This window comes from Phoenix dactylifera, chromosome 8, assembly GCF_009389715.1.
Source record: "Phoenix dactylifera cultivar Barhee BC4 chromosome 8, palm_55x_up_171113_PBpolish2nd_filt_p, whole genome shotgun sequence".
NCBI classification, from domain to species: Eukaryota; Viridiplantae; Streptophyta; class Magnoliopsida; order Arecales; family Arecaceae; genus Phoenix; species Phoenix dactylifera.
This window is the reverse complement of record NC_052399.1, coordinates 30,054,708-30,065,064: the sequence shown is the minus strand read 5'-3', so window position 1 is coordinate 30,065,064 and position 10,357 is coordinate 30,054,708. Positions and strand designations below refer to the sequence as shown.

The 10,357-nt window shown below is 37.0% G+C and overlaps 1 protein-coding gene across 1 annotated transcript; it reads left to right on the top strand.

Annotated features, from left to right (window-relative positions):
* Nucleotides 1-1,985: 1,985 nt before the first annotated feature.
* On the top strand, nucleotides 1,986-3,206 carry LOC108511209 (chitin-binding lectin 1-like). The gene has a single exon (XM_039129496.1). The coding sequence runs from the start codon at nucleotides 2,291-2,293 to the stop codon at nucleotides 2,801-2,803; it is 513 nt and encodes a 170-aa protein (XP_038985424.1). The 5' UTR covers nucleotides 1,986-2,290; the 3' UTR covers nucleotides 2,804-3,206.
* Nucleotides 3,207-10,357: the final 7,151 nt, after the last annotated feature.

Here is a 10,357-nt window from a genome sequence, read left to right as displayed (position 1 = left end):
TACAAGATCAAGCAGACTGGCCATTTTGGGTGAGATTCTGGATTGTTATATTTATAGTTAATGTAGCACTTGTATATGGTCAAAAAAAAATAAGTGGCAAACAAAAGTTATGTTAAAAAGAAATGTAGATTTAGAAGTGCACACTTCATGGGGGATTTATATTTGATGTGCACCAGTGCATGTCTCTTATCGTGTAAATCTTGTCTTATGAGTTATAAAAAAAAAAAAAAAAGATTCGCATTTGTCATTTATCATGCACAAATTAAATTGTAAAACATATTATGCAAGCAAACTTTTTCATTAAACTTTCCGTGATTAAAAATGCTGCCAGAGGCTAGAATTAATGAGAACCTGCTCTATGTCTGCTGAGGATCTTTCAGCTAGGAGTCCACTGAATGAGAAGTTTTGTCAAGTAATTGTTGTCGAAGGATGAAGAAGCTCAAGGAGAAAAGTTGCAGGCTCCACAAAATCTACTGCAACAGAGTTCGGTAACGATGTCGAGGCCAAGACCAAAAAAAAAGAGTTGAAGGCAGCACAAAAGAAATCTACAAAGAGGAAAGACATGAGCGAGAAGCATGAGGAGAAGGTTAATGCCCAGTGCTTCATGGGGGAAGTTCAGAGAGTGCGAGGATTACTTGGCAATCTCAGCATGTATGGAAGTATATAAATCAAATGAATCAAATTTGGATTTTTTTTTTTTGGACTGGACTAGATATTGAGCATTAACCTTGACAAAAAAAATCGAATGATTAAAAATTAATGATAAATCCTATAGATTGGAGATCCATACTATTGACTCTGATCTATGCTGCAAAGATACGTAGAAACTGACATATATTTAGGAGCTCCGTTGTTTTCGCCTGGTAAAACGTTCTGTCCACTTACAATATAACAAAAGGATGGACGGAATGGCATCGTAGGAACTGGTCGGATTCAAATAGATGGATATTAGTTTTGTAAACTTCTGCCTTAGCTACTAGGTATGTCAGAGAGACACCACCACCCTAGCCTTGATGCATTGCTTGTTATAAGCTCTCTCATTCATTCACCATGATTTCATTACACAACAAAATAGTATCTTCTTTCATCATGTTAGGATGATAAACATCTTATGATGATTTAAATATTTAAAATTTATGAATTTTTGATCTACATATTTTAAAATATTAGAATGTCATGCTGCGTGTATGAAAGGCTGCATGCTAAGGGCCCAAATAAAGTTAACCCTGTGAGCAGGCGGAAGGAAGCGGATTTTCAAGAATAAAATGCTATTTTTGGAATGGGAGAAAAAAAAATGAATTTGAACTTTTGGGGTTTCCAGGCATCCTCCAAAGTTATTACAACATGTATTGAACAAAAAAAATGTATGAGAGAGAGGTGTGCAAGTTGAAGGCTTTGTTGGGCTATTGAGAGAGCAAGATTAAAATTTTGGAGAGGGTTGCATGCATAAGGTTACCTATTAATTAATGTGAAGTGATTTGTGTTTGAAATTGTAACATAATTAGGACTTTGAATTTGTTTTTTTTGATTAATTTTAATAGCCTATATTATCTCTAAATAGAAATTTATTAGTATTTTTATATAAAATAAAAATACAGATTATAATGAATAAAGTGGATTCTCAATTTAAATATTCTATCATTTAATTTAGTATTCTAACAAAATAAAGAAGGCATCATCCACCTCATAAATATAACTTAGGGATTTCAAAATATATACCTTTTTTTATTATTTTAGATGAATTTCAGAATATAAATTTGTTTGATTTTAGACATTTTTAAACATATTGATCATTATCTTTAATATGAATTTTTAACTTAAGTGGCTCATCTCTTCTTTTTCTTTGTTTTGATTATAAATAGAACAAATACAAGACCAGAAAGAATTTACTTTAATGTCATTTGAATTTGAGTTGACGCAGTCCTACGGATTTGCCACGCCAATTCTAACAACCAACCAAACATGCAAAGGTGGCTGCGGTTTGACATCATACAGCTAAACGCCAGCCTCTGCGCCTCTGTTCCCAAAACTGGAATCCTTTTTTTTCCCACGCGGTTGTCTCTCTCTGTTCCATCTCAGATCTCTCTCATTCCCAGAAGACGAACCATAAAAAGGGGATCATCGAGAAAGAAAGACTTCGGAGGAGTAAAAAAAAAAAAAAAACTTGAACAAAACAACCGCCAATTCCGATCTCCTTTCCCCCTCCGTCTCTCCCTTTCTTTATGCCGTTCCGTGCTCGCCGGAACGTGGCGGCGCCGCCGGTCGACGGCAGGAAACCCTAACCCTACACATGGAACTCCGATCCTTTACCCTAACCCTCCTCCTCGCCATCTTCTTCCGCCCCATCCTCTCCGCCGGCCCTTCTCCTTCCCCCTCGCCGCCGCCCCCCGACTACCCTCCGCCTCCCCCTCCCACCCTCTCTCCTCCGCCGCCTCCCCCTCCCACCCTCTCTCCTCCGCCGCCTCCCCCTCCACCGGCCAACCCGCCGCCTCCCCCTCCCCCCGCCACCCCGCCGCCTTTCCCCGCTCCCCGCTTCACGCCACCGAATCGGATGGAGCCCCCTCGCTTCGGCTTTGGGCCGCCCCCGCCGCTGTGGAACACCAGGCCGAGCCCACCCGGGTCCTCCTCCTCCTGCCCCTCCGGTCACCGTGACTGCCACCAGCAACGTCAGAGCGTGAACCGGGAGTCGCCCACCAGGCCGGGACTCAATTTCGGGGAGAAGCTCGGACTGATCTTTATCGGGGTCTTCGTGGCCCTGCAGGTGGTGTTCGGGGCCTTCCTGGTTTACATAGGACGCAATTGAAGAAGGTGGAGCGCCGAGAACAGTGCGAGATGGCCTCTTCCTCTGGAACCCCTACTTGATTCTTGGAATTGGGATTTGAGTCTTCCCCCAAGATGATGTTTCTTTTTCCTTTGGCGCGCCGCCGCGGTGGGAATTGGAAGCTGTTGTTGGTTTTTTTATCTTCGGTGGGGAGTGGGAGAATTGGATTCCATGATGGATGCCCAGCTAAATCTGGATAATTCTGACTCGAATTTGGCCAAATGGGAGCTGGGCGTTTGATGATCAGGTCCGTTTCTATTATACTCGGTAAAAATGGATTGATGTCTTTTTACCTCTTGTGTATCTCCTGTTTTTCTGTGATATTGCAATGTAGGCTGTAAACTACCATCTATTCTATACTATAATGAAAAAATTAATTTTTTTATGCTTTTGTTGTTTATCTCTTATTTTATTTCCTTGTATCCATAATTATATGACAATATTGTTTGTAGCAATCCTTGAGCTGATGAAACTGTTTACTATTTATCATTCGTGTCACATTCCTAATAATTTGTTTATGAGTGGATTCGATCCCCTTGTATGAAAACTGGATCTTTTATATCAGTTAAATTGTAGTAATGAAAATACTATAGAAATATGTTGTGGATATCCCACTTTGTTGTTGAATATTGCCGATGTTCAGAGTTGTTGTGAGATTTTATGGAAATATAGATTGCAAGCTGGTTTTGGATGTCGGCAATAAATTATGAAACTGAGGTATAGTATTGTGACAGGGTGGTTTTGTTCTGATCCTACCATCAAATGATATTAAAATAAGACAATGATGTTTACATATCACATTCTTGGAATTTTATATCCCAAATTGAGATCTTTAATTTATGCCTTTTTATGTGAAATTCATACTGGAGCCACTAATAGTATTATAAACAGGAGAATATAAGTTGAATAATCACTCACTCTAGTGCTCTAATCTCTGCCACTATATTTGAAAGCCCTTGAGTCCTTTAGCCACCCACCCATGAGTCTCGTAAAGTACATGTCTTCATTTTTAAAAAATATGCACCCTCCTTAATTAACTAACCATATTCAATGGACAGATAAAAAGGAAAAATATGAAGCAAAAACAGGAGAATATTTACTAATATAACTAAATGGAGAAAAGAAAAACAATAAACTAGATGGTATTAAAGACACTAGTTTTCTCTTAAAAGAAAACATTGCCACTCAATCACTCATCCTGTCACCTGACATGACTTACATGGTATTGGAAGGTTGCAAGCCTTAATGCTACTCACTGTGGATAGTCTTATAAATTATTTAGCAGCAGCCCAGCTACTAGATTTGCTTTTAGATCAGGATACTTTGAGTATATCTGTATGCAAAAGTTAGATCCAGTACTATTGGGTCTCAAAAGAGAAGAATAGGAATTGAACTGAAATCTCCTTCCTTTTTTCTTCATCTCTACGTTACGCAAATAGCAATGACCTGTAAATTGATCTTTTGGGCGTTATGTCAAACTGAAAAATCAGAGGAAACATAAAATAAATCCAAAACAGCTGTAGATTGCTGTATGCAGTCATGAGGGATTTATTTAAAGATCAATTCGAATCTTAGTGGATTTTAGGGGAGTATCTAGTTGACAAGTTGAAATCTTGTTTTTTTTTTCCCCTTCTTTTCTTTAAATCTAATTTTTGTACATATATGTTATCTTCTTTCTTCTTTTTTCCTTTTCTTGATGAGACCTAGGCAAGATACAAGAGATACTATATTGTCTTGCTATGTATATATCTCATCTTTTTTATTTTTACAAGTCTATCCTAACTAGTAGTTTGCTCCTCTGTCCCGTATAGAGGAGAGCCTAGCTAGCATACAAATCTTGAGTCGGAATAAAAAAAAATATCTCCAAAGGTTTATCTACGAGTTATTTCTCTTTTCCTCCTTTCTTCTCTCTCTCTCTCTTTTCTAATATCTGTCCATCTATCTTCTTCTTCTATGCTCCTTTGTCATTATTTCCAGCAGCATCTCAGAAATCTGGCTACATAGAGATTTAGTCCCCCAACAGCGGTACAGAAACCCCATAAACTTCTTTCTTAAACTCTCTACACAAGCTCGAGTTAATTTAACCCTGAAACTTCATTTTTCTTTAATTTCTTTTCTGCCCTTTCCTGTGATCTGATTGGCTGCAAGCTGCACTCGCAGATGCTTTTTGTGCTATGTTGTGCAGCATAAGGAAAATATAAATAAGCAACACTTGCATTTGCTATTTTCTTCATTCCTCCCTTTAACCTTGTACTTGGGCAAAGCTTGATCAGATTGGAGTTTTCAGTAATTGGGGATATGATATGTGATTATTCATTTATCTATCTATTTGAAAGCAAGAAATCTGAATTTTGAAATATTCCCATCTAGATCTCATATATTATTTTTTCCCCAAAATACTATTAATCTTCTGTCTTATTGACACATTTCCTTTTCTTCTGTTGAAATTTTTCTCGTACTATAAACAATAATAAATATTGTATCTCTCTCCTTCATTTGTCATATTGGTTTCCACTTCCTCAAATATTCCTTAAAAGTCTCCCCTCTACCATATTTACAATCAATTAATGCAATGAAATGCCCACTAAATATAATGCATCTCTAAGCAAAAAAATTACCATTAACGCACTTGTTATATATTAATGTGCTTAATTCTTCTTAACTTTATCAAACTCCTTTTTGAGTGAATTTTGCATGCAAGGATTAACAATAATTATGACCAATTATTTTAATTGCACAAAGTGTGAAGTAGAATAGATGACATATCTTATTTAACTAATTTATGCAATTCTTTCATTTTCTCCATGACATGCATTGCACGTGCCTATATGTTTGTATTGTTTAAGTATGATACTCTTTCAACATCTTTTGGCATTTGTCTTTTACGTTGTTGTATTTTTTATACTTGTGGTGGAAATGCCACCATTTGAGTTTGGGACCTCTCCCTAGTGCAAACACTAAGGAGAGGGTACTGACCTGCTAAGCCAAGTCTAGTTGGCATCTTTTTGTTGTGGCTAATCTTCTATTTTGTTTTTGATGTCACCAGATTGGGTTTATTATGTCCTTTTGTATTGATGCCTTTGGTCCCAATAAGAATCTCTTTCACTTGGTAGGAATTTCTACTTTCATCCTCTTGTGCATTCTCTAGGACCTCTTAGGCAGTAATTGCTAGTGTGAGATTATAAAAGATTTTGAAGCAGGCACAGTACCCAGGATAAAATTTTCAGGCTTCTAGAGGTTTGTATATCCCTATATGCGTATTATCACATTATTTATCTCCTTGACTCTTTCTCATATAACTTACGGCCTATGCCCTAAGTGTTCTCTTTGTTGGACATGAATTTGCTCATGCTTCAATACCTATATTTTGACCATAAAATTTTACTGGAAAGCTTTGCTAAGTAGCTTGCTTACGTATTTTTTCTTGTATCGTACCTTTTGGTTTTTCTATGAGTTTTTGCATGTGTAGTTTTCAATTTACTCACTGTTGTGCATCTTTTTTTCAGTATTTTGTTTTCCTTCCACCTTAAGTTGGCAGAAATCTATTTCTTTTTTGGCCATTGGCATATTTCTTGTCCATGATGCTGAAAATAAAGACAGCTTGTGTATTATACAATTGCACGACAACATTATATTTCATTGTATTTCCTCTTGTACTTGTATTTTTTAAAACAATATTGTTACTTTTGGCAAAACAAAGACCTAATAAAGCCATATTTCTTAAAATTTAGAAGCTAAGCATTTGCTTTTACATGCACTCAGATGGTAGGTTGATGAATATTTTTGCCATGATTCATGCAATTTAATAGATCCACTTAGAACTGACCACATCCATGGTGCTATATACTGCATGGCTTCGTGTCTTAGATTTAAGTAGCACATTGGATCTCCTTAAAATGGCAGGCCTCCAATCTGGATCTTTTGATGCTTCAATGTACAAAATGGATCTCGGTGTTTAGTAGCAATCTGTCTTTGAAAATGGGTTAGCAAGCAGCCTCGTATGAGCGCTATTAGAGTGCCTTGATGAGAAAACTTCCAGTTATAGTGTCTGTCGGCAGAGTCATTAGCATATATGATGTGATACGTGTTCTGTACTCGTGTCAGTGATTGATGTGGGCAGAACAAACTGCTGGCAGTCAGGGGCATGGAGAAGTGATGGGGTTAATGGGCATTGTAGATGAGTATGTAATATCTCATATAGGCTAAGACAACCAGATTTTGTGAGAGGGTACGTCGTCTCGGTATTGGGCTCCGTACCGGTGTTACCTTGTCACCGTGTCGGTATATTCGGTATGGGGGCTAGTTTGGCATACCGACACTTGGTACGCCCCTCATACCGTGTAGCAGAACCGAACCAGCGTAGTACAGTATGCTCTGTACTGTCCGGTTCGGTACGGTACATGGTGTGGGTGGAAGTGCAATTTGGACTTTGGAATCAATAGTCTATATTCATTAAATACCACAAGTTTAAAAATATTCGTACATTTATCGAAGGTTAGAAATTTTACAGAACTCGTGCAAATGAATTTCGCCAAGGAAGATACTTTTGGTAGAGCAGGGTCTTGTCTGTGCGGCATAGGGATGCAAGGAAGGAATGTTAATGCAACCAAGAACTTGTAACTTAGAGATGTCTTTTTGGTTGGTCAGCCACTGTCATGTCAACAGCTATATCAAACATGTATTGATAATAAGATTGAAGAAGAGCTAGTATTATATTAATATTATAATTATTTTGAAATTTTCATTATTGTGGCAATGCCATTTTGGGCAAAATTATGCAGAAAATAAAATCTTATGCAATTTGTTTCTTTTTTTTAAGACCCAAAAAACCCTAATTTCAGTATCCACCAGGGTGTCACATTGAAAGTTTGAAACTGTAAGTTCCATTAACATTTATGACTAATTTCACAAACACTATTAAAATCTGGGATAAAAACTGTATGGCATTGTTCCATATAAGTTGGGTGGAGTCATCAGCAAACTCAGTATGATATTGAGAGCTTCAAAGAAACCGCCCTGCGGGGTGGGGGGGTGGTGGGGGGCAAATAGAATAACATTTAAAATCCTTCAGTGACTACAGTGCTTAAGACGCTTATTGTTAACACCAAAATGCATTTCTTTCTTGATATTGAAATTCCAAGATGCCTAAGCTAAGCACTATCAATATGAATTTTGGAGTCCTATATATGGATAAAGGTTTCCTTCAGTTAGTGTTTGAAGCAGAAGTTGAGACAGTTGTGGTGAAAACTACATGACAAGACAAATAAGCTATTTTAATTTACTAATAATGCTTGAAATATTAGATAAATTGGTTTTAAAGGCATGGATTCATAAAACAATTTTTTAAGCCAAAGGATTAATAGGGATGTAAAGAAGCTTTCTTAACATGGCTAAAGGAAAATGAACAGTCATTAGACACTAGTTGTTCATAACCCATGAATCCAAGAGATTAAGCAGATGAATTGCTCGAGCAGTCTAAATATAGCTAATCCTCATTGCCTGAATGGACAAAGAGACCTTTTGCTAGTTGATTTGATTTAATTGGCATGGTTTATCATAGCTATATATTGAGCATATTCGTGCATATTTAGATTTTCAAATGATATGTGCCAAAGTTTATATTATGGTTAACATACAGGTGGTTGTGCATATGATGCAGCCAACTATTTATCTAGTGCTACAGTCTTTTTTTTTTTTTTGTGGGGGGGGCGGGGTTGCGTTGCGACTTTATATGCGCTTATCCTGGTCTGCTTAGTTGCAATTAGACCTGCATCCAAGCCTTTGCGTTTTATCAAATGCTATAAAATATGATGCCAGGGGACTTCATTATGGTTAACATAGCCCATGATCTAGTCATTCCTCATTGGAAACGTTCTCAAGATAATATTGATAAGAAAGGATGAGCTATTCCTGCATATTCTTAAGTTAATAGAAGAAAACTACTTGCTAGCCGAAATAGTTCAGGTTCGTGAGTATTCAACTATAACCAGTTTAAACATGATGTGATATTCAATTGCTGATCTTTTTTATTTCATTTTTATCTTCAAATTTATGTATCCAACATGATAAGCATCTGTACTAATTTTCAATATAGTTTTGGAAGTTCTTAAAGATTTAGATGTTGCGCTAATGTAGCATGTGAAATGCAAATTCAGTAGGATGTTTGCAGCAAGGGACAAGAGAATGCAACAACTGTATTTTGCTTCTTGATATGAATGAGTGATGGAAAGATCAGTCATGATACATATGTGGTTTACATGAGCTTGGTTAATGTTATGATGAACTAGTGGTAATTTACAGACTGAAGACCCATTCACACTTGGAACATAACTTGGGATTAGCTTCTACTTTATCAAGCATGATGTTGGGTCATGAACTGGAAAATGTATTAAAATGCAGAGACAAAGTTAAATGGCTACATGGCGTAGACTCAAAAGTGTCAGCCCGTATTGCTCAGCATGGATGATATGTAAATTGCCAGTTCCTCATCCGGCACATAGTAAATTATGGTCGCTCTGAGAAGTCATGCACAAGTGCAACAATATGATATACATCATCTCAATCATATAAAGATTAACAAAAATAAATATCTCGTGCATTAAATAATAATTTTATATCACGTAGAACCATCAGCAAGCGAGTTAATGGTGTTATAGGAGTTAATTTCATATTGATTTTGTAACATCTTCACCAAGTCCTGCATAAATCTGGTAAAAATCCAGCAAGGTGCCCTTGTATGATTAGAGAACCCTCAGTGGTGGTTCTCAATGGGTGCATGCATGCACACGTGTCTGCATGCGTGGGTTAATTGTCCTCTGGACACATGCTGGTGCCCAGATATCACACCACCGAGACATGATACTCTAAATCCTTGCTTTGTAGGAGGCTAGGAAAGCCTTTCAATATAGCTTTTTCATGTGTTTGAAGTTAGAGAATGGCTCTAAGATCCGGTTTCTTGAGTTTAGTAGGCTGAGTGAACTTAGGTTTTTTCTTTTGATCAATAATGAAGTGAGATCCATTAGATCAAGCTTTAAACTATGGAATGAGTATGTCGTATTTGTCAAGGCTTACCTGAGATAGCGGCTAAAAAATACATATTTATGACCTTTTGGCATATAAGTTTCTTAGGTATATATTATGGGAATTTTTCAGTTGGACTGGTGAGGATGTACAAAAAAACTTATTCACTCTCCTAAAATTGTTTTTTGGAAATATTTTCTGCCCAAAGTGAAAAGCAGAAGAAATGAGAAAGTTGGGGAAGTGAAAAGGACCATGAGCAATGGTCTTTCCAAAACACATGAAGGTGGTTAGATGGCAGGAATTTTTACCTCCTATGTCATGATCATTAGGAAGGCAAGATTGAGGAGCTCCTGTGACGTAAGGCCAATGATTTATTCACATTTTAGAATGCATAATTTGAATTCTGTACTAGCAAATCAGAGTGGATATAAGGAAGGCAAATGCTGAAGGAAGAGTTCTATTAACTTCATTAGACGGGCTTACACAAAAATTATAGATGAGAATGTAAGTTGCTAT

Coding starts and splice junctions, on each gene's coding strand:
- LOC108511209 (XM_039129496.1), top strand. CDS start 2,291: ATGGAACTCCGATCCTTTACCCTAACCCTCCTCCTCGCCATCTTCTTC.